General features: G+C 34.6%; 1 protein-coding gene across 5 annotated transcripts in view; it reads left to right on the forward strand.

Moving 5' to 3' along the window:
- The window catches only part of ZCCHC4 (zinc finger CCHC-type containing 4), a 50,330-nt gene that overhangs the window by 20,644 nt on the left and 5,043 nt on the right, over window positions 1-24,643 (forward strand). For 2 of the 5 annotated variants that reach the window (XM_074276197.1, XM_074276199.1), the window contains exons 6-12: window positions 10-82; window positions 7,104-7,254; window positions 9,214-9,311; window positions 18,030-18,151; window positions 18,414-18,489; window positions 19,250-19,301; window positions 21,269-21,413. In XM_074276197.1, coding sequence (XP_074132298.1) covers window positions 10-82; window positions 7,104-7,254; window positions 9,214-9,311; window positions 18,030-18,151; window positions 18,414-18,489; window positions 19,250-19,301; window positions 21,269-21,413 — 717 coding nt within the window. Of the gene's footprint in view, window positions 1-9; window positions 83-7,103; window positions 7,255-9,213; window positions 9,312-10,595; window positions 10,714-18,029; window positions 18,152-18,413; window positions 18,490-19,249; window positions 19,302-21,268; window positions 21,414-24,643 lie in introns of those variants that run through there. The other 3 variants (XR_012483599.1, XR_012483601.1, XR_012483600.1) reach the window with 3 other exon arrangements.

The following is a 24,643-nucleotide window of genomic DNA, read 5'->3' on the forward strand; positions in this document are numbered from 1 at the left end:
ATTTTACAGGTATTCACAGTTTTATCCAGAAGAGAGCTTCTGCCATTACAATATGTTTAATCATCATTTCTTTGATGGAAAGGTAAGAACCGTGACTGTTTTTTTACTTGTAAGTCCAACATGGTGTTTGCTAACTTAATAAAGTATAACTTGATAATACAAATCCCAAAAGAATGAGATATTTTGGTTAACATTATTGGCTAACTAATTGAGCTTAGAGTTGTACAAAAGCAAAATAAAACAAAAATGATCATTCTAAGGAAATTTCCCCCCCCAAAAAAAGTATACCTTTGGTGCTGCAAAATGATATCCACACTCTTTTCAGAATAACAGAAGTAAAGGTTGGGGTTTTTTTTTCTCTCCCAGTTGAAAATTGGACAAAGAGGCAAAACTTTGAATGTCTTTTTTGCCAATCCATGGTGAGATTTTAAAGCCTTTTCATATAATCACTTATACCAACATTTATCTGTTAAAAAGCTACAGGCCTGTGGGGTTTTTTTTCCCCTGAAAAAAATAGTAGCATGAGCAATAGATAAGCTAGATCTTTGCCTTATAGAGAGAGCATTTTCTCCAAAATACACAACAATATAGTTGCGTTTACTCCAATTACTAAATTGTATTAACTTGTAAATCGAATGCCTTGATCATCCTCTATTGGTACTTTTTTGAAAATTTCTTAAAAACATAATTTGACAAAACTATTTGAGGGGAACAAAGGTCCAGATGATATAAAATAGTGAATTACAAAAAGTAATATATGTTTGCTTTTGAAACTCTATTGGGTAAGAACATTTCAGTTACATGTTTAGATCAAAACTTGATGTGCGTATATTCCTAAAGCCTCAAATTCAGACCCTGATATCAAATACATGACCTCTGTTGTTTGATTGTAGGGGTCAGATAGGCACAAGCGGTAGATAATCCACAAATCTAATTTCCTTAGGGGTAACCAGAAAAGGTGACTGTAATTCTTAATCATTACCATTCAAAGGTAATCATCTGTTGGAATAGTTGGTCTTGAGGGCCAAAAATACTGTTAACGTTTTGATTGAATTATGCTGTTAGCTTATTGCACGTTATTAGGCCCTTAACTTCTCAGGCCTAAGATAATCTCCTCTGTAAAATGAATATATTAAATTATGAAATGTCTTTTCCTGAGGTTCCACCTACCTCAAAATTGGTGCTGCCCTTTTCTACAATCATACTTTTTATGACTGTCCTCTATAAATTTCCCTAAAATCTTGATTTTCTGTCTTTTCAATTAACATCACCTCTGTAGAACCTACTTTGTTCTGTAACCTTTGAGGGGTAGCTCAGATAGCCTTGAGTTTCAATATTCCTATATTTGGTGAACAAATTGTGAATAAATCTGTGATAATTTAATTGCTTTCTAGGACAAGCAGACTGTCAAATCTTTTTATTTATAGAAATCCTGTCATCTTTAAAATTCATTATTTTGCCTCAGATTTCCTTTTAGAAATGACTTGGTGACCTTTTATTTCAGCATGATGCCAGAAAAATGGATCTTCCTTGCTTACTTGTTATAAGTCTGAGGTAGAGCAGTGTAGGCAGTAGAAGGCTTGTTCAGGTCCCTGGGGCACATGGGAGGGAGACAGGAATGCTCTCAAAAGCCCCCTGGCCTAACCCCCTCATTGTGTAGATGAGATGCCAGGGGTCAGAGGTGGCATTCGAACCCAGGGCCTCTAACTCTAGAACTCGGGCTGTTTCCACGGACCCCAGCTCTGCCTCTCCCTGGTGGACGGGCTTCCAAGCCCCATGCAAACATCTAGAGCTGGCCCAGGGTCACGCCCCCAGGGAGTACCAGAGCTCATCCCCATGGACACAGTGAATGTCTCTATCAGCTGGGAGAACCCTCACCCGAGGCTCCGCCCTTCAGCTTTCACTCTCAGGGACACTCTCCCTCTCCCTCTCCCTCTCCCTCTCCCTCTCCCTCTCCCTCTCCCAAAGAGGGATGCCTGTTTGGTAACTGATGGACCTTCAGTTTCATTGATGGCTCCTCCCTACTTAGGTCTGGACCTAGGCATCCCTGAGGGCAAAGGGCAAGGGATCACCACCTTCTCTCAAAATGCTTTTTGATAGATTGTCTTCCAGAAACCGATGTGTGATTATGTGAGTGTGTGTGATTGTGTGTGTGATGTTTGTGAGCGCTGTGTCTGAGACATGGGAATTTTTTGTGGCTGTACATGTGTGTCTGTCAATGTATGGCAGCTGTGTATACACACACACACACACACACACACACACACACACACACACACACACACACACACACACAGGCTGTCCCAAAAGTCTCAGTGCAGTTGTGAGCTGCGTTGAAGCTTTGGGGACAGCCTGGATCAGGCGTGAATGTGGGCCGCTAGGTTGCCATGATCCCGTGGGCCTGTTTCCCCCAGTGAGGCCATGTTATGGGCTTGATTCAGTGATTCAGTGACTCTTGGGCATCTCAAGCCCGAAGAGCTTGGCTCTTCCCCTGATCCCACCCTTCTGCCCTTCTCGGGTCCCCTGCCCGCAGCCTTTCCTCCTCAGCTTTGTGGGCTCAAGGGATGGATGGCCTCAGGTCTGCCTCTTGGAAGCCTCCTCTTTCTTTGTGACTTGGTTCCAGTGCCACCCCCTTCAAGAATCTGCTTCTTGAGCCTCTTTCTTAGTCCCTCCTCCCCCAACTTTGTTTGAGTTTTAGTTTGTACCCATCCTGCCTGTCTTATCTGTAACCATGTTGTTTTCTGCCTCTCTTTGAGGGCCAGCCCTTCCTCCCTTTGCTTTTTGTGTTCTTGGCACACTTGCTCCTCTGGACACTCCTGTGCCCTCCTCCTCTCGCACGGACCTTTGTCTCAGTCGGTTTCACAGTGTGAAGCTGAATGTCAGCATTATTAAAACTAGGAAGAAGTTTAGTAGACACACACTTCCAATATCCATCGTACTTTTGCCTTTTAATTTTGAACATTAGGGACAAAATACAAATAAGATTAAATTTGGATGCCCAAGAGAGGCTTGCAAGGAAAGAGTGATGGGATCATTTTATCAGTTTTTGCTAGGAAGTTTCCTCTCTCTAATTTCTTATTATGGATGTCGTCGTTTAAGTGGACTTCTGAGACTGACAGATTTCATTTTATCTTCACTGGAAGAAAGAAATGCCATTAGGCCTCGGCTATTTTAGGAGCAGCCTTTTAGATAATAAATTTGTTGTTGAATCACTGTTGCCACTTCAAGGAGTAAGGCTTAGAAAACCCAGCTGCTGATGATTGTGGTTGTTTAAAGAATACTAAAAAAAAACAATAGCCACGGATGAAGGGCCTGGCAGCAGTGGAGAGAGCAACTTTGGCTTATGAGACTTGTTTTCTACAGATGCTCAACAGCTGTATTCCAATTGACCTTGAGCCTGTCTGTTAAAAAATAATTATTTTTTCTTTCACAACATGACTAATATGGAAATATGTTTTGCGTGACTGCACGTGTATAACCTTTATCAAATTGTTTGCCTTCTCAGTGATGGGGGAGGGAAGGAGGGTAGGTAGGAGAGAATTTGAAAGTCAAAATGATAAAAAAAAAAAAAAAATGAAGGTTAACAAATTTTTATGTATAATTGGGGAAAAATAAGTGATGAAAAATTTTTAAAAGAACTTAAAAGACTTATTTTCTTGATTAAGTGTCACTTACTTTTAACCATTTCTTCTGAAGCCATTACAATCTGACAGACACTCCAGGAGTGGATCTTCCTTCTTTAATGATTTCCAACACACTGTATTATGTAGGTAGAGCACTGACTAAACACTTTCTTTCTGCTGGGCACTGTGCTCAGTGCCAGTGATACAAAGTCAAGCAAGAGAGTCTCTGCCCTCAAGGAGCCCAGTGGGGAAGGAGTCGGAGTGACTGGGGCTGAGAGGCATTGTCCCCTATGGGACAGAAATCTGAAGGGCCAGCTTCTAGTGGGATGGCAGGATGAGGGGAGAGTGTTAGGAGCACTAGGCCAAGAGCAGCGGTAGGCATTTATTTTACGCCTTCCTGATCCTTCTGGATCAGGTCTTTGACAACTTCTTTAACTTACTGCTCATACTTTTTGAAGCCCAGCACTGCATTAGCTGCTCTCGTTGCCTTTCTATTTGAGCATTGCTGAAAACTACCCAAGAATGTCTCACAAATTGCCAGCTGGATTTCCTGCAGATTTAAGATTTCTCGTCTTCACTGAGGGCCCACTACTAGTCAACAAAACTTTTGGGTTTCTCCACTTGACTTTCACACTCCTTTCAGCAGCTATTCCCAATCTTTCCTTCTCTCCTCAAGACACTGACATCATTCCCATCCTTTTCCCTCTTAGCAGAAGACCTCACTTACTAATTATTTTTTTTTTGGGGGGGGGGGCTAAGTGACTTGCCCAGGGTCACACTAGTGTGAAGGTCAGATTTGAACTCAGGTCCTCCTGACTTCAGGGCTGCTGCTCTATACACTGTGCCACTCAACTGCCCCCTGTTTCCTAATTTTCTGAGAGAAAATCAAGGCCATCCACCATTAGCTCTTTTATCTCGTATACTCCTGCTAAAAAGTTCTTTACAGCATCCCTCACTTCTTTATTCCAGTCTTTGAGCAAGAAGTCATCCTTTATCTTGACAGGACTCTATTTATGTCATTGACCTCATCCCTTTCCATCCTTTCTGAGTCCTTTCCATTTGAACATTTGATCCCTCTCTCTTATTTAATTTATCTTAACTACTGGAGTCTTTTTCTTTGCCGACTACCTTCATTTGCCACTGTCTCGTTTTATTATCCTATAACTTTCTTCCCTTTGATAGTCCAACTCCTAGAAAAATTTATCTATTTGTTGCCTCTCCTTCCTCAGTTCCCACTTACTTCTCAACCTTTTGTGGACTGTTTCCTGACCCTACCACTTTACTGAAATTGCTTTCCCCGAGGTTATCAGATGCTCAATCCAGTGACTTCTTCTCAGTCCTCATACTATTTGACCTCTGTACAGTTTTTAATACCAGAGATCATTCTTCTGATTATTGCTCTTTCCTTGGCTTTTGTGACTCTTTTCTCCATGGATTTTTCTTCCTGCCTCCTTTTATGGATCTTTATTCAGTTCCTTTTCTCTAGGCATAGATATCACTCAGGGCTCCGCCCTGGACCTCTTCTCTTTTCATACTTTTTCCAGAATAATGGCATCTCTCCTGGGTTCAGGATGACTCCCAAATTGGTATATGAAGACCTAGTTACTTTTAAATTCCCATGCCTTTAGCTTCCTGCAGGACATCACCTGGGTAACAATTCAATATTTTCCTTACAAACTTACTTCACTTCCAAATTTTCTTATTTCTTTTGAAGGAAGTACCATCTTTTCACTAAATCAGCTTTGCAACAGTTGAGTTGCCTTTGACCCTTCACTCTTCTTACCCTGCTGATTCTTGTCAACTTGGCCACTTGCATCTGGACCACTCTTTTACTTATAGAGCCATCACACAAATTGATCTCCTTATCAACTCCCACTTAAACTATTGTGATTGTCTCCTGATTTGTCTCTCTGATTACAATCTTTCTTCCATATCTGTCTTCCATAAAGCTGGAAAATGAATATTCCTGCAGCACAGACATGACTGTGTCACTCACCTGATCAGAATATCTAAATTGTTTCTCTGTTTCATCTTCATAGACTTTTCAGTGTGGTCTTTCAGTCCCCCCTACTGGATTTACTTCATGTAGTCTTCCTTCATGCTCTATGTACTTGAACCAGATTGGCCAACTGGCTGTTCCCCTACCTCAACATCCTCTCTTCTCTCTGTGTATGGCTTCTGTTGTTGAACAAACTCTCACGTCACTGCAGACCTAGAGGATCCCTAGCCCAGGTGCTACTTTCTACTTGAGGGCTCTTTCCTGACCTTTCCTTAACAACTGATTAGTGTTCTTTCTCTTCTTCAATTCTGTACACATCATAACTCCTGAGTAGAACATGAGCCCTTTCATTTTTGTCTTTATATCATCAGTGCTCATTATAGTGCTTTGCACAAAGTAGGTGCTTAAAAATGTTTGTTCAATTGAATGTAGGATTTGAAAGGATTTGTCCCTAGTCCTTATGAGAAGATAAGCAGAAGAAATGACTTAGCTGGATTGAGTGGTGATTATCCTCCTTGGTGAATGAATGAATAAACCAGCCATTTTGTGCTACAGGAGTTCCATTTGGAAGTTTACAAAAACTCTTTTATAGGGAAAAAGGATATATGTATATTGAAGCTTTAAAAGGGTGTTTTTTTTTAAAAATTGAATCAAATATAGAACAGGGCATATTGTATTACAAAGAAAATATACAAATGCATTAAGTTCTTGAAAACTATTCTCATTTTGCATCCTTGTAGTGTAGCTTTACCCTTACAAAAAGCTTCTTGAAATGTGAAATGTGTTGTAAAGTCAGTGCTCTAGAAATTGTATAGCTTTGTTTTCCCAAAGTGACTAATATTATATACATACGTACAAACACATATCCTAGAGACTGTGGCAGGAAAAGGGAAAATGTTCAGAAAGCAATGTAACTGTGTTTCTGAACAGTTTAATGGATAGGAAAATTTTGTAGAAGTTATATTTTGTGTATATGTTAAGAGGATTATAATGTATGTAACATTGAAGCATTCTAAATATAATAAAAGAAATTGAAAATGAGCATTTATGTTCTTGTGTTTGGCAAAGTAGAGATGCTAGCTATAGATGTCAGCTGAAATAGGAGAGGAGATACTAGTGAGGAAATGGTAATGCTTTTGGTGTTCTATATCGATAACAAATTTAATTTTTGAACATTATTGCTTGAAATGTTTTGTTCTCTGAGAAATTCTGATGTTAGAATAGTCAACTGTCGAAATCTGCTTTAAAAATGCCAAACAAAACACCTGTTTGCCAAGAGAAGTCAAAGATAGCACCATATGGAGCCTGAACAAGAACATTTTTGGCCTCGAGGAGAGTAGTGAAGCCTGCTGAGATGGCAGAGTGGGTATTTACTTTGATGACAAGGTAGCAGAAGCTTATTTTAGGCACATGCTTGTCTGAGTAAGATTAAGTGTTCATTTGCAATACTGAGTTTTAAAATGAACTTCTGTCTTTTGTAGGCAGGTTTTGAAACTTGTAGAAAATTCTTACAAGAAGATAAAGGTGTAGGACTCATTCTGGTGACAGATCCTCCATTTGGAGGTTTGGTAGAACCACTGGCTGTTACCTTCAGGAAGTTTATGGATATGTGGGGAGAGCAACAAAGCCCAGGTATGTATTTTATACCAAGTGCCTCATAAATACATAAGCATTTTCACTGTCATAAAGATAAATTTAGGGGCTCAGTGGATAGAGCACCAGCACTGAAGTCAGGAGGACCTGAGTTCAAATATGGTCTCAGACACTTAATAACTTAATACTTCCTGGCTGTGTGACCCTGGGCAAGTCACTTAACCCCAATTGCTTCAGGAGAAAAAAAAAAAAAAGATAAATTTAGCCCAACTTTGACAAACTCTGAATGATTTCTTAAGTTCTTACCCCCCACCCTTAAAAATACTTTTCTTATGATATGTAACTTCTCATGTGAATGTTTTGTATTTGTCTGTGGGTTTTTGATAATTCAGTGGGTTTGTGATCTCATCAGTTTGTGTCAATTCTCTTCTCCAATCATACTCGCCAACTCATCTCTAGATATTGTCCTTCACGACACATACTACATAGTAGCTCATTTCCACTATAGGCACTGTCTTTGCAATCGTAGGCGGCTTCATCCATTGATTCCCTCTCTTCACAGGCTAAATACTCAATGACTTATGAGCAAAAATCCATTTCTCTATTATATGACCTTTTTCCTTCAACACTTCCTAGGCCTCTCAGCCATGCTCTTTGGCTCTGTATGAGCCATGTCCATGTCTCTTGTACGTTTGCTCCAGCAGCTTCACCCACCATGCTGGAGCCATTCTTTTAGCTCTCTCAACATGGAATACATACCAGTAGTATGAATGGCTATCAGTTACTCATTTTCACCACAAACATTTCTTTCCCCATTATTCATTTTTGATGTCTGTCTTTACACTTCTTTCACAAAGTTTTACCTTCTTGCCTTCTCACAAATTTCTTGCAGTAATAACCAATAAATACATAAATTTATTTCTGCTTTCATGATGGAGCTGCAGTCTACAAAAAAGAAAAATTAAAATCATTTTTTCCAGATGTTTATTGCCTAAAAATTAAATGTAAATTTTTAAATTGTGAAGAATATACATTAGGGCTATATCAAACACTTGTAAAAATTGATAAAATCATCTTTTTGAAACAGTGATTTAAATTTTTCTCTGTGACTAGTCATATTTTACATATACCATACTTTTCATAATGTGGTTAAACATCTCAAATGATTTTCCTTTGAAATAACTACTGCCCTTAGCATTTTTACTCTTTCTGTTGTATTTGCTTGCATTTTGTTTTCTTTCTCAGTTTTTTTTTCCTCTTGATCCAATTTTTCTTGTGCAGCAAGATAATTGTACAAATATGTATATTGAATTTAACATATATTTTAACATGATTAACATATATTGGATTACTTGCCATCTCGGAGAGGGGTAGGGAAGAAGGGGAAAATTTAGAACACTGGGTTTTACAAGGGTCAATGTTGAAAAATTACCCATGTATACGTTTTATAAATAAAAAGCTTTAATTTAAAAAAAAAGAAGAAAGAAAGAACTTGCATTTTCATAAAAAGCAACTCTATCATACCAAGATTGTAATCATGCATTTTTTGCAACTATGTTTGGGTCTAAAATAAAATTCCTAGGTCAGTCAATGACAACACAGTCTGTTTATATGGGACTGTTTTGATTTTATTAAGAATCTATGTGTGAAAAGCTAGATGGCACAGTGGATAAAGCACTGGAGAACCTGAGTTCTAATCCAGCCTCAAACATTTAACATGTGTGAGCTGTGTAACCCTAGATAAGTCACTTAACTCCAATTGCCTAGCCAAAAAAAAAAAAAAAAAAAAATCTATGTGACTACTGATTGAACCAAAGGACACTGGCTGTTTTCATATCTGGTCTGTCCAGGACTCAGCACAATGAACAGAAGTTAGCATTGTGTCTTTCATATAGTAAATGCTTAATAAAGATTTGTTATTGTTTTTTTTAATTGATTTGACTTTTTCTCTTTAAAGACCAGTTTTGTTTTTGTTTTTTTTTTTCTGTTTGCTCTTAGATAATAACAAGGAACTACCATTATTTTGGATTTTCCCCTATTTTTTTGAATCTCGAATTCTTCAGTTTTTTCCAAGTTTCAGCATGCTGGATTACCAGGTACAGTAAAACCTATGTTTCCGGGTACAATCACAGAACAGGTATTCTGATAGAAAAATACTTGATTGATAGAAGCATACGTTATCTACTATATATGACTGTAGGTATGTGCAAATACTATACTCTACTGTAGTATACTATTATTTGTTATATTGTTGCTTATGTCATGTGTTATATAAATATAATGTTATATGCATCCACATACAATAGCAAACTTACTCTGAACAAAATCAAATATTTCTGTAATGGTCCAGAAATTATCTCGGGATTGCATAATGACATATCATGTATGAAATTTAATTATTGTGTTGCATATAAGCAAAGTTAATGACAATTTCTGGTTGATAGGTTAGTCACCAAATCCTTTATTTTATCATTTCTGGAAGATGGTAAAGGATATAAGAATTATGGCTTGTGTTGGAGAGCTGGCTCGCCGAGATAAATGTGGAGTGTTCATTAGTACACTAGAAGAGAATCGATACCGTAGTTTGCATTGCCATAACATGATAGGGAAGGGATCCAATGGGCTTAGCTCTCAGGCCTTGTTCCCTGCAATCCTGGATCCCTGAAGGAGGATGGCACATTCTAGTTAATTAGACTCACCTGCAAAAATTTCTACCTATGGCTTCAGGGGATCTTAGCCTAATATCTCTAGGAGTCTGGTGGTCCCGATGGCAGATGTTCCTTTTACTTAGAATTTAACATCACATTAATTATAAGATACAGCCAAAATCTTATTTCTTTCTACCTCTTCTTTTTTCAAAGCTCATTTTCCCTTTTAGGCCCTTCTCTGGATTCCCATGTTTTTTTGAAGAATGCCTCCCACTTCCATCAGCTTCACAGAGTAGAGAGAGCCCTGACTATCCCATACTCACTGAATGTTCAAACTAGATTTGCTCTCCTGGATCCCATTTGATGACTCATCATTCAGTATTCTCAGTGATGGGATAAACTCCCCTCTTTTTATTTACATTCTTAAAATATGTGATATTTTACACATGACTCTGAAACACAATTCAAACAAAATTAACAGGAGGTGGTCCTTCTATTCCACAGTAACATTAATGCAGTAAAACTGATTTCGTTCTCTTTTTTTTTTCTAGTATATTATTAATTTTTTAAAAATCTTACTCTTAGACATCATTGTGGTATACAGGTGAGCATGTTACATCAAGCCCCAGAACACTACAGAGTCTTCTCAGTGAAGTCCAGAAGTATCTTAAAGAAGGAAAAAAGAAAAAGAAAGAAGGAATGATCATTTATTAAATACTTACTATGTTCCAGGAACTGCTAAATGTTGGAGATGCAAATAACAGCAAGATTAGCCATCCACACTGGGAAAATTAAACATATGTAAAAAGTTCATATTTCCCCTTTCTAGTCTTTAGCTGGCTAGACAGAGGTAAGTTATTCTGTGTACATCTTTACATGTGTGCATACACCAACACATACACACCTATATCACACACAAATCTTGGACATCTTCTGCAGATGGGCAGTGAATTGGTCCCAGAATTGAAGATAAGGAGCATGGTGAGACAGATTGCATTTGGGAAATTGTGCAAGACTTTCCATGATCACAAGCTGTTCACTGCTACAAAAGCCCATCTTTTTTAACATAATTATTTTCCCATTGATGCCATATGGCTGCAAATCATAAAATTTCACATTCTCAGAAGAATCAAAATTGCAGATGACCCCAAAATAAGCAAACTCTCTGACCCAGTAATTGATTCATTGATATACCCTTGAAAGTGTTATCAAAATGATGAAAGGAGGGGGGAAAAGAGTTCTGTTTAAAGCTTTATAAAGCAGAATTATATTTAATTGGAAAAAAAAATAAACTGGAAGTGATCTTACTATCCAACAAAAGGAAAAAAATTAAATTGAAGCATATTAAAGCAGAGCTTTGAACATAGCAAGTACTTAACAAATGCTTTGTGCATTTAATTATTCATATTAATGTAATGGGATATTGTAAGGCCATTAAGATTGGTAAGGATGGAAAATGTGAGAAACTTAGAAAGATCTTTATGAAATAATGCAAAGCAAAAAAAGCAGGACCAGAAGCAAGGACACTAGAAACTGTTAAAAAAAAAAACAAAACAAAAAAAAACACTATATAAAATAGAGTGCTAGACCTGGAATCAGGAAAACTTTAGTACGGATCTGGCTTTGGACATTTACTAGTTCTGTGAACCTGGGTAAATGACTTTACCTCTGTCAGGTATAAAATTACCTACCTTCCTGAGTTATTGTGAGAATAAAGTTGTGTGATTTTTTAAAAAGCTTTTCAAATCTTAGAGCTAAATGCCAGCTATTAAAATTATTCTTAGAAAGAAAGGACAGAGTATCATGATATTTTATGTTTGAAATTAATTTAAAGGCAAGTAGTTATTAAGGAAATTTAGATAATTATATTAATGTAAAACATTAAGTTTTAAATAAAACATTTAGATTTTTAAAATTGTATATGACCCAAAGGGCAGTTGTGAGTTACTGAAAGCACTATGTGATTTTCCAAAGATAATCAACTTCCTCTCATTCTTCTCTTCAATTCTTTTGGTAAAAAGTTTATAAATTTAGGAGGCATGTAAATGGAGATCATGTAAAGAATAAGTTAGTTTAATTTGATATAAGTAATAGAATTTAAAACCTTGTTAACATAAATTTACAGTGGTTGATAGAAATAGAAGGCCTCTAAAAAACAACATATTTCTGTGAGCTTTAATTGAATTATTTTTATTCTGAATTTAATAAATACCCTTTCATTTCTTTTGACACAGCAATATCCCATTATATATGCCACGATTTTTTATTCATTTCCCAATAGATTAGCATTTCCTTTGTTTCTAGTTCTTTGCTGCTATAAAAAGAGTACCTGGAAATATTAACCCTTTCTTTGGGTGAAGGATTTGGAGTAGAATCACAAGGTCAAAGAGTATGGATAACTTAGTGACTCTTTTGGCACAGTTCCAAATTGTTCTTCTAGAAGTTGGACAAAAATATTATTTTATTAGCTTTCTTCTCTACCTATTTAAAAAGAATCTATTATTTTCATATATCAAATGGTATGTGTGTGTGTGTGTGTGTGTGTGTGTGTGTGTGTATTTCCTTTCAATTTTGCTAATCTCTCTGTTAATGTTTAGAATTTCTATAGGGTTCTGTTGATTTGTCTGTTTTTTGATTAGTTGGTTTTCTAATTTTTTTAATTGTATGCCTAGTTCATTAATTTATTCTTTTGTTGATGAAAATTATTAGAGATATGATGAGAGTTATAAATTTCCCCCTTTGGATTGTTTTAGTTGAATCCTATAAATTTTAGTGTATTGTCTGCTTGTCATTTTCTTTGATAAAATTCTTTTTTGTTTTTCTGATTTTTTTAATAACTCATCAATTTTGAGGGGATTGTTTATTTTAGTCTCCAATTAATTTTTAATTCCTTCTTCAAAGGCTATTTATTGAATATATTTTATTACCTTGTGGCCTATAAAGAATTTGTTTATATTGGGATATTTTCATGTCTTGGTACATGATTAATTTTTATAAAGATGCAGTGAGTAGCTTGGAAATATGTAAAATCGTTTTTATACACATTTGGTAATTACAAGATGTCTATTATCTTTAGTTGTTCTAAAGTTCTATTCAAGTACTCTAGTCTTTAGTTCCTTTCTTGTTCATCTTTCTTGTTAGATTGCAAAAATCTGACAGGGCTATAGTGAGGTTCCCTTACTAGTATGGATTTACTATCTATTTCTTCCTGTAATTAAACTAGCCTTTAAGTATTTCTCTTAAGAATTTAAATGCTATGTTCTTCAAATTTCTATTTATTTTCAGTGTCACTTTTAAACATAATGTATTTTCCCTACTTATCTCTTTTAATCTTGTTTCTTTTTTACTGTATTCTTATCTAAAATCATGATTACTGCCAGTGCTTTTTAAAGTTTACCTGAAGTTTAATGGATTCTGCTCCAGCTCCTCATTTTAACTGTATTATTAATATTTATGTTTCAAGTATATTTCTTGTAAGTGGGATGGATATTCTGCTTTTTTAATCAGTTTTGTTATCTTACATTTGGGAATAAGTTCATCTATTCATATTTATAGTTAATTGGGTATTTTCTTTCAATCCTTTTTTCTCTTTATATCACATCATGCCTTAAAAAGAAGAAAGTGGTAAAAGAGAAATATGTCTGATACTTGTGATCTAGAAATTATGTTAGCTCTTGTGCTTCTTCTTTTCCTTGTACTCCTTTAACAGATTTTAGCTTTTTTTTTTTTTTCTTTTAATCTGCCTTTACATCCCTCCTTTATATCTCTCCAACATTGAAGTTTTCTTTTGATGATGACTAAATTCTCTACCTGGTATTCCCTTTTAATGCTATCTTTTCCTGTGGTTATTTCCCTCTTATTTTCCTCTTGAATTCAATGCATTTTTTTCAGTGTGTGTGTGTGTGTGTGTGTGTGTGTGTGTGTGTGTGTGTGTGTGTGTGTGTGTGACACAGAGACAAACAGGGAGAAGGAGTGGGATTTTATTCGCCCAGATGCTTTGTCCAATTCAGGTCACAGTAAAACTTATGGGATGTCCATTCTCTCCACCCCTTTTTGTGATTTTTTTTCATACCATGCCCTCCATTACAGAAGACAGTGAAATCTTTCCTCTTCTTTGACTCTTCCCAAGCGTGGCCTGTTATGGTTTTTTTTCTAAGACAAACGAAACAAAACAGAATGGAACAAAATCACCACCAGACCCTCTCCCTCTCTCATTAACTTTCTCTGTGTCTTTTGAAGACCTTAGCATTCTGGGACCATACTTCTTTCTTTTTCCTCCGTTAAAAGAAAACGAGTGCCATTTCCCTTTCGTTTAATCAGATTAGGTGGGCCTTTTGGTGCTTCTGTTGGCCCTGCATTTCCCTTTCAAAGGGCCTCCTGGTTCTGACCCAAAGCCTCTCTCTTCATGACTCTTACACAACAATATTCCATTTAGTCCGTAAACCCTGATTGGTTTAGCCATTCCCTCATTGGCTTACTGTATGGTTTTAAGAGACCTAGGGTTTTTAAGATTTTGGGTTGAATGCTAGCTTAGTTTAGTCTGTTGGCTCAGACTGTTGGACAGAACTCTGACCCTGTCTGTTGCTCAAGGCTGCTTCTAACTTTGTCTTCTACCCTCCTTGGCTCACAACTGCTCAGGGCTTCTGTAGGATTCTGACCATCTTTTTGTCATCTCAGACTAGATAGAGGGGGTTATTACTGATTCTCTTTGGTTTTCTTTATCATGATTCATTCTAGTACTTTTTAAAGAGCTTTTAAAAGAGCTTTTCTGAAAATCCCATATAGGATCTGGGATCCTAATCCTCTATGACAGTACTTTAGGACATTTTAAAGACCCTAAAAGTCTTAGGTATTACATAGAGATAAGGTAAAACTTTGATTTTAGTATATCCAATATTTCAATAAAAATATCTTAATAAAGGTAGAATTAAAAATTAAAAGTCAGAGAGATTTTAATATTTTCATTCTTGAATAGAACTTCATCACATTAATTGGTTCCATTGGGTGAAATTTTCTTTCTGTAAAAACCTCTCATCATCACTGTGAATGAACTATCAAGGATAATGGAGGAAAAATGGCCTATCAGCATCACCAGTAGTAATATTCAGTTTGTAAAATGGTGTCTGCTTTCCTGTTCTTCCATAGGAGGCTCATTTTTGTAGCTCAGGCTATGAAATATGAATGTATGTTAGAGGTACATTAATTTTCCCTAGCAGCATGCATTTTACATCCCATATGTTTATGGTTAATTAGTACAACAACACCACATTTAAAAATAATAATAATCGCAATTAGGTTATGCAAAACTGTGCAATCAACCACTTTCTAGACATATACATTCTTTGACTCCTTGGGAACCATAAAGAAATTTCCCCTTTTTCCCCTCTTTCTTCCATCTGCTTTCTTTGTATTTCATGAAATTTGTCATATACCAGGAACTATTAACTATTCTAAAATTTCATTTTCCAATGCCTAATAAGCTTTCAAATATCTTCTTAGGAAGACCATTTTTTCCCCCTTTTGATATGTATCTATGTTCAAACAATTTGGATTTTTGAGAATAGTTAGTCAAGAGCTATAGGCTTACTATAAATTTAAATTTTTTTAAAAGGAAAATTATTTGGATTTAAATTTTTTGGTTATGTCTATGTATATTCTTTAATTCAGTAAAATATTTTTTGAGACAGTTGTGTTTTTATTTTAGTGTAAAAGGTAGAATTATGTTTTTATTTAGTCTGTAAGAGGTAAAATTAGTTGGCTTTATTTAAAATATATGTTAATCTTTTGGTGTTTGCTCAAAAAAAGAAGGGGAAGAAGAAGCAGGGGTAGAAAAACTGAAGGAATAGGTCTTCTAATGTAATCAGTTAGGGAAGGATTGTGCTGCTTTTATATCTGTATTAAGATAGGCGTGGTAAAATCACCACTTTCCCCCACAACATTTTGATAAAGAGATGAAGCATTTTGTATCATCATAGGATTTAGCTCTGGTAGAAATCCTGGGGATGATTCAATCCAAGCTTTTCATTTCATGGACAGGGAAACTGAGGCTTAGAGAAGGTAAATGATCTTTTCTCCAGTCACACACCTCTGATTTCAAATCCTTTGTTGCTCCCATTCCATCACATTGCCTCAAGGTTACTTTAACCAATATTATGTTAAAGATTTAGCACTTTCCATTCAGCCACAGAAAATGTGGAAGGAGCAAACTTAGACTCTTATGTCATAAAAACATTGATGGTTCACTGAAATACAAACATATAGTAAGTCCCCAAATTACAAATGGATTTTTTTCCCTAAATTTCACTTGTAAATTAGTTCTAACTTAGAAGTACTTTTTCTTTACCCATAAGATCAATGTTGTATGTATATGTGAGAGTATGGCTATACATATGGATATATATATACATATATACATTCCAAGGTTTTCAGGCCAAAATAGAATGTATCTAAAGTGTGGATTAATTATATTATAGAAACTGACTACTGTTTAGAACAGTGTTTCTGTGGAAAAACTATTCCCACTTGAAATATGGGATGTCAGCAAGACATCTCCCCCAGGAACCTGGATTAACTAGTCTGGACTGTGTAATTTCTGTGCCTTTGGAGAAGGATTTGGATAGGAGCAGTGTGCTGGAAGTCAAGATGAGGGGGTGGGGAGAAAGTATAGTGGGCTCCTGTCCTTCCCAGTTGTAGATATTGGTTCTGCCAAAGTCTTTCTAGCAGTGATTGAGGAAGAATGAGAAACAGGTAAATTGTGGTTCTTTCCTTTTTTCCCTCACTTTTGATCCTAATATCTCAGATCTTCTTTCTTTCTAGCACTAGGTCAAAGCTAAAAATGAAGTCACTTTGTCTTTTTATTATTTTTTCCTGGATTATTAAATAGCTCCCTTCTTTGTCTACTTCCTTGTTCTTGATTTATATTTTTATGTTACTACTCAACTTGTGTTCATAAAAAAATACACACACACACACACACACACACACACACACACACACACACCCTCATCATAGTCTTGTGGTCCATGAATTTGGATGGGAAAAAAATTAAATTTTTATATTTACTAACATCTAACTGAAATTTCTTTTAGTATTTAAGAAATATAATTCTTTTTTTAAAATCCCTAAGCTTTACCATACTGTCAAAAAGTATATAAAATATAAATATATATGAGTATATAAAAGTCATTTATATATGAGTTGTTATACACCAAATGAATACCATACTTTTGAAAAAATTATTTTTGGTAGGATGGCAGGAGGTGGAAGCATTGCCTTCTTTGCAAAAAGTCCATAACATATGCAAAAAAAAGTTGAGAACCCCTCCTATAATCTTTCTGCCAAGATTTTTATTTGATCATTTTTACATCCTTTAAGGTTATTAATCAGTAGTTCTCTCTTTTTTTTTTTTTTTTCCCTACCTGAGGCTGGGGTTAAGTGACTTGCCCAGGGTCACACAGCTAGGAAGTGCCAAGTGTCTGAGACCAGATTTGAACTCTGGTCCTCCTGAATTCAGGGCTGGTGCTCTATCTACTGAGCCACCTAGCTGCCCCCAGTTCTTTTTTTTTTTCCTCTGTCCCTACGATTTAGGTATTAGGACCATACTTGTTTCACAAAAGGAATTTTGTAGAATGTTTTCTTTATCAATCTCTGAGATTAATTTGTATTGTATCAAGTGTTAATTCCTCTTTTAATGTTTGGTAAATGATAGTGAATGCTAGAATTTATCTGTTAACTTTCTCTGAACTATTTGCAACCAAAAGGTGGGATTTCCTAGGATTTCGAGCTCAGTTTTAAATTTTTATAAAATCTCAGCAAACAAAAAAATTTGAAGCTCACATCTAAAAGGAGCAGCATTAGATTTGCATTCATATGAACTCCCAGGTTCAAATCACAACTCTTCTGTTCATTATCTGTTACTTTTGACAAATCCTTTAACTTTTCTTTATGTATAAAAAACAAATTTCATCGCCTGCTAATGACATTTCATTACATTATAGACCTTATCAGATTAAAAATTAAATGTTGCTTTTTTCATATTTATTTAATATAACTTTTTTAAAATTTGATTTAATTTATGTTATTAGTTTTTATACTTAATTTTTTATTTCAATAACAATGTATCTTTTATTTAAATAAATTCTGATGCTTACATTTTCAACTTCCTAGGTAGATTATGATAATCATACACTTTATAAACATGGAAAAACAGGTCGAAAACAGTCTCCTGTGCGCATTTTCACTAATATTCCTCCCAACAAAATAATTCTTCCAGCAGAAGAAGGATACAGGTAAGGGTGCAAAGGAGACTCAAGTTTCCATAAGCCATCATAGTAAAAATACATATTTAAGTATAAATATTTTTCTCAGGTAACTTATTTATAATGGGTTTATCCTTTTAAACTTAAAGTTCTTTCACAGTTTCATTATTTCAAGGAATTTGTAGACTACTCATTTATTATGAGTAGTGTTTCATATAATGCTATGTATGAACCATTTAGAGACAAAAAATATCTGTAACTGACTATCCAAGTTAATTCTGTCTCTTTCTAGGTTTTGTGCTGTGTGTCAGCGTTACGTTTCTTTAGAGAATCAACACTGTGAGATTTGTAATTCATGTACATCAAAGGTAAGATATTTCTTGTAATTTAAATACTTATTTGATATATGTGTGTGTTATATGCATAGACGCATGTATGTGTGTGTATATCATATGCGTGAAACATATAAGGGTTGTTGTTTATTTAGGTGAGAACCTATTTTTTATTGCAAATTGTTTGAGAAAGGCAAGTAAAATTTTGTAGTACACCTAATAGCACTGAAACCAATTGTAGAACTGAATGTAGTACCATATTAATAATGATTAATAATTGATGACTATGTGTTCCAGTGAATTATCTTTAGGAAATTATACTAACTTCTTGAGTCTTTAATTAATAAGAAAAACTAGATTGTGTAGTAAAGGTACAATAAGCTCCTAAGACCTTTTCCGAAATCAATTAGTCATTTATAATGTTGGTAGAGCATACCTTTTGAAACTTATGCTGCATAATTAATATTTAATCTACAATCATGCAACATACTTTAAAGAATATTTTTTAATTGGTTCTGAATTTATCTGCAAACTTTTCTGTGGGACAAATAGATTATGGCATATTCAGTTGTATACAAATACTAGACTTTTAAAATATACAAGATGATGTTAAAATCATTGTTCGGTCAATCAGTGAACAAGCATATATTTCATTGTAAATCATAGGGAAATTAAGAATATGGAATAAATAAAGATCACATATTATATTTTATGAGATTTATTTTGATTTCCATTTATATATGAGTTGTTATACACCAACTAAATAACATACTTTTGAAAAAATTATTTTTGGTAGGATGGCAGGAAGTGGAAACATTGCCTTCTTTGCAAAAAATGTGTCAAACCCTGTAAGTACTAGAGATTATTTTTTCTTTATTTTCTAATTATATTTAACTTGCTGTTTATCTAGTAATAATAAAAAAATTCACTTGAAAAAATTAAAATTAAATAAATCGGCTTCTTTTGGTTGTCTAGAGTATGAAATTTTCTCATAATTTGTTTCCGTGATCAAGATTAAGTTTAATAAACATTTTAGACCGAGCCCAAGATAATTTTTTTTTTTGGACGTACATAATACATTTTATTTTATTTTATTTTATTTTATTTTTTGAGGCTGGGGTTAAGTGACTTGTCCAGGGTCACACAGCTAGGAAGTGTTAAGTGTCTGAGACCAGGTTTGAACTCGGGTCCTCCTGAATTCAAATACATTTTAAAAATTAGATTCCAATGTGAATCTGATCTAAATTTGTTCAAGGCTGTTTTGGTCTATTGGAGCTGAATTTTTATGAAGCCTTTCTAATTGGGGGAGTTAATAATGGAGAGCCCCCAGAGACCTATTTTGTGACCTCATAGTAGGTATCTGGAAGGTGACCTTGATTTCTGAAAAACTCTGCTATTGGACCCCAGCATTGGCAGAATTTACTTAACAGGAAATGCTTTGAGGGCAGACCTAGTCACAAATTGCTATATAAAGACCAGTACTAATGGGCTCATAGTTAGTCAGCAAAGTTATGCATTTTTTAGTAACATTAACTTGATGAAATTCTTAAATTTAAAAGACAATAATCTTGTACCAGATTAGTTCTATATAAGAATTTAACAGGCTTGATGCATTTTTAAAAATGTTAGTGTTTTGCTTCATTTTGACAATACATTGATTTTGTTGTATGGAGGGTTGATGAAGGAGAGAGAACCCCATGATTTTATGAGAGAACTTCTGCAATGAAAAATCTTCACTGTCACTGATTGGCAACTTCTTGGAAACTTAGAGCTTTAGAGCTTGACAGACTGAGAGATTGAGTTACTAGCCCATAATCACATAGCTAGAATGAGTTAGTTGAGCCGAGTTCTTTCCAAATTAGACCAGCTCTGTGCCCTCCAGTCTACCACTTTTCTTAATAGAAAAATAAGTACCTTAGGAGCTTGAAGGACTCTGTTATTTTCCATTATTGTGGTGAAAACCAAAGATACAGTTTCCTTCATTTTTTAAAAATTTCTTATTCTTATTTTCTTTTTAACAACTGCAAACATTTCAATGTACAAAGAATTGGAGAGAGTAATGTATACAGAATTGAACATCTACACAGATTTGTTTAATAGAGGGAGAGAGATTAATTATATGTTATATATAATAATAACATGTAACATTACATGTTATAATATAAGTAATATATAATAATTATGATCCACCTCTGTATGTAATTTAACAAGACAGTAAAAAATTGTTCTATATGTTTCTATTCCCTTTTTTCTTCTGTGAATTAAAAAATACTGTAATGATACTATATTTTGCTTATCTGTAATTGCCTACTAACCTCTGCCCATCAAATAGTAGTCTTTCTTTTTAATAGACATACGTATATGACATATGTACTATAGTATATGTGTATATATATCCACATATACACATGTATGTGTGTGTGTGTGTGTGTGTGTGTGTGTGTGTGTGTGCTTCATTGCCTACATTTTACAAAGTCAATACAACTGATTATTTTCAGTAGGACATTTAGTTTCATTTTCATTGGGAGAGTTCCATTTGGATTATTTAACAGCCTTTTAGTGTCCCTTGTGACTAATGGTACTTTGGAGGGAATATTGCTGGCTTGGTTAGAGATACATGCAGTATATGGCCACATAACATGATAAAGCCAGGTTATTTACATGGGATTCTAATCTATAACGTCAGCACTGATACTTTAAGGGAGAAAATGGCCTAGTCATCATGTTGCTTTAATAAGTTATCTTAATGTCTGTTAAAATGCAACAATGTACTAAATTAGAATTGTATTCTAAAAATCTAATTCTTGTTTTGCAGCTTGGATTCACTGCAGCATTTGCAATTACTGTGCACTTCCAAATCATTCATGTGCAGGTGCTAAAGATGGTTGCTTTATATGTGGTGAAGCAGATCACAAACGTACTAAGTGTCCTAACTTCTCTGCATCTAAAAGAGCTAACAAGTTAGTTGAATTATTTTAATTATTCTGTTTATTAGAAAAAAATCATGATTTGCATACTTTTTGCAAGTAATTTTGAAAGAAGAGCCAAAAAATTATTCTATGGTCAAGAAATTTAGACATGTTTCTATAATTATTTATAAGAAGATGTGAAATATTTTCTCCTAAAGTAAGTTTATTCTTTTTATAGTTTTCCTTCTATTCCCTCCACATACACTGCCTACAAAATGCCTCTCCTCTCTCTTCTTCCTACCTTCCTTTGCAAATAAGTTTTAACAGTGGGATATTAAAGTAATGATAATAAGCTATTTAGAAAAAATCTTATTATTTCAGATACTAAATTAACATCTTAGTTTATAGAAACTAGTTTAAGACCCTAGACTCCATGTTATTCACTCACCCTTAATCAAAGTTTCTTAAGATATTAACAGCAGAATTGACTTTGAACATTCTCTGATTATCAATATCAAACAGGGAGATGTTTCTATCTAAATATTGTTGATCCTATTGAGTACACCATCATTCTTATAGACTCCCTGTTGTGTAACCTCAGTTTATACTCGGAAGCCTCCATTCCTAGTTCTCACTTTTCACTCATTTTAATCTTCCTTTCTATTACATCAACACAGAATCATAACTAGAATTGACAGAATCCTTAGAGGTCATCTCAGTTTACAGATTAGTCTACCGAAGCCCAAGGAGATTGCCTGACTTGCCCTTTTGTTACCCAGATCATAATTGCTACAGGATAACTGAACAAAATTACATTAGAATATTTTTCTTTGAACCTCTTTAAAAAGAAAGTGCACATTCTGTTGTCTGGACAGTTTAAACATAGTCTTGCATGAAGGCAGATTGTCTAGACTTTGCCTTTTGAGTTTTTTCCAACTCGGTGATTCTCTTAGGCAACAGGATGCTGGAAAATTTTTTATATATCTATCTATATAAACAAATTTTCGTTCTTTGTTGTTTTTTGTAAATCATTCTATTTCTCCGAATTTCTTCCCAGGTGGCCTGTTTGATAATAGTGCATAGCACTTTAATTGAGGGACATCATTTAGTAGCTCAGATTACTCAATTTTATTCATTGTTGGAGATTTCATCATCTCAGTATGATATAAAGAATTAATCCTGTGGGAAGTGATATGCTTGAATAAGTCTAAAATAGTACTTTTTTTTTTTTCTCCCTGAAGATTCCTGCTTATGCTGTTGTTCCCAATTAACCCTGAGCATTGCTTTCAGTGTATTTTAATTATAATGAAATTACAATGCCTTGTTCATACTAGGAGTTTAATATATGTTTCTCGATTTGAGTTTTATTGACTTCTAGGGTAAAACAAGAAGTGATTCTTTCTGAAACATTTTTTAAAAGATTCCATAATTCTAGCAAGAACTTTCAAGCCTTTTTACCATGAATATAAACTTAGACTATTTTAAAAGCAAACACATTTTTACAGCTACTAATTTCTTTTGTGATGAACTGGAGACTGACTCCCTCTTGTGGTTATCTAACTAATTTTTACAATTTATCCCAAAATCATAAAATTTGAAAGAGAAAATAGATTGATTCTCAGAACGTGAAAAAGATTGATTATATAAGCTTATTCATTATCTTATTTTTCTATAATATTTATAGGCTTTATTGTTTTATCATTAGTAAACTTAAGGTTTGATAGACATTTACTAGATATATTTTTAAAATAAAATGTCATCTTTTGTTTGTTGTTACCTTAAATTTTATATCTAAAGATAGCATTGAGATTTGGTTTTTTTCCAAGGTATCACTGAGTTTGCTAACTCATTATTTTTTTTTTTTAACTAAATCTTTACTTTGTAATTAGGAAATTGTCCCATATCAGTTTTATGGGGGGAAAATTAAACAAAACATGGTTATATAACTGGCACATTAAAAACTTAAAGTTTCTTTTTTTTCCTCTTGAACTGTACTATAAAATGTAAATATGAGGAAATATATAGAAGAGTTGTTAAAACTCTGCAATTATCAGAATTACACATAACAGTAAGAAGGAAGTGCTAGCTATCACTAAATCAGTCAAGCTCTTAAAAAAATTGATATATAAGCCTTAGAGTGAATTTAATAAAATGAAATTCAAGAAGAAGTAGGAAGTCTTATACATGAGGACACATAAAAATCTAATCACAAGTACATAATGGGTTAGATGTGGTTAGAAAGCAGTTTATGTGAAAAAATATATATATAGGGGTTTCAGTGCTTGGTATTTGCAATATGAGTTATCAATATGATGTGGTACCAAAAGACCCAATTGAATCTTGGGTTTTATTTCATATAATTCCTAGGGATAAGAAATGATAGTTCTCCAAATTCTGTTCTTGTCTGATTTCATTTGGAATATTGTATTCAGTTGTAGGTATTCTAGTTTAAAAAGGGCATTAATAAACTGGGGAGTTAATAAGACAGCTAGGATAAGAAAGGGCATTGAATCCATCCCATATGAGGATCGCTTGAAAGAACTGCAGGTTTTTAGCCTGATGAGAAGACGTAGGGGACCATGAAAGCAGTGTATGAGGATTTGAAAGGCTGTCATGAGGAGGAAGAATCAGACTTGTTCTCTGTAGCCCCTGAGGACAGAATCAGAAGAAATGAATGTAAATTGCAAAGAGGCAAAGTTAGGTTTCACGTGGAGATGGGTGAGAGCTGTCCAGAAGCGAAGGGGCCACCTGCCGTGACACACATTGGGGCTTCCTCCTTATAGGTCACTAAGCAGGGACTAATTCTGTGAAGTGTGTAAACCCCCAGATTTCCTCGAGAATTAGGAAATTTTAGAACTGGAGCAGAATCACTGACAAAATTGTTGGAGATAACATTGACCTGTAAAAGTTTTAAAAAAATTAATGTTGAAAATGTGGGTGATCTGAGTCACAAACCCCCAAGTCCCTCATTGGAATGAGAACACCTCTCTTCCTTGCATTTGAAGTTGTCTATAGCATGGACTAGATGTCTTCAAATACTTTCTTGTCCCTAATGATCGTGTAGAATCAGTCCTAGGACATCTTACTGGATATCAGATACATATATCCTGTCAAATTTATCTTTTGATTAAGAAAAACTAGTGTTTTAAATAAATGCTTCTTTTGTTTTCTTTTTTAAAGATCAAGTGGTAACCTTTTAATCCAGTGGTGTCACTATTAGCTATAGGCAAGTTATATCTACATCAGTTGTTTATGGGAACACACAACAGCAAAATGAAAAA

The sequence above is a fragment of the Sminthopsis crassicaudata genome, chromosome 6 (assembly GCF_048593235.1).
Source record: "Sminthopsis crassicaudata isolate SCR6 chromosome 6, ASM4859323v1, whole genome shotgun sequence".
Taxonomy (NCBI): domain Eukaryota; kingdom Metazoa; phylum Chordata; class Mammalia; order Dasyuromorphia; family Dasyuridae; genus Sminthopsis; species Sminthopsis crassicaudata.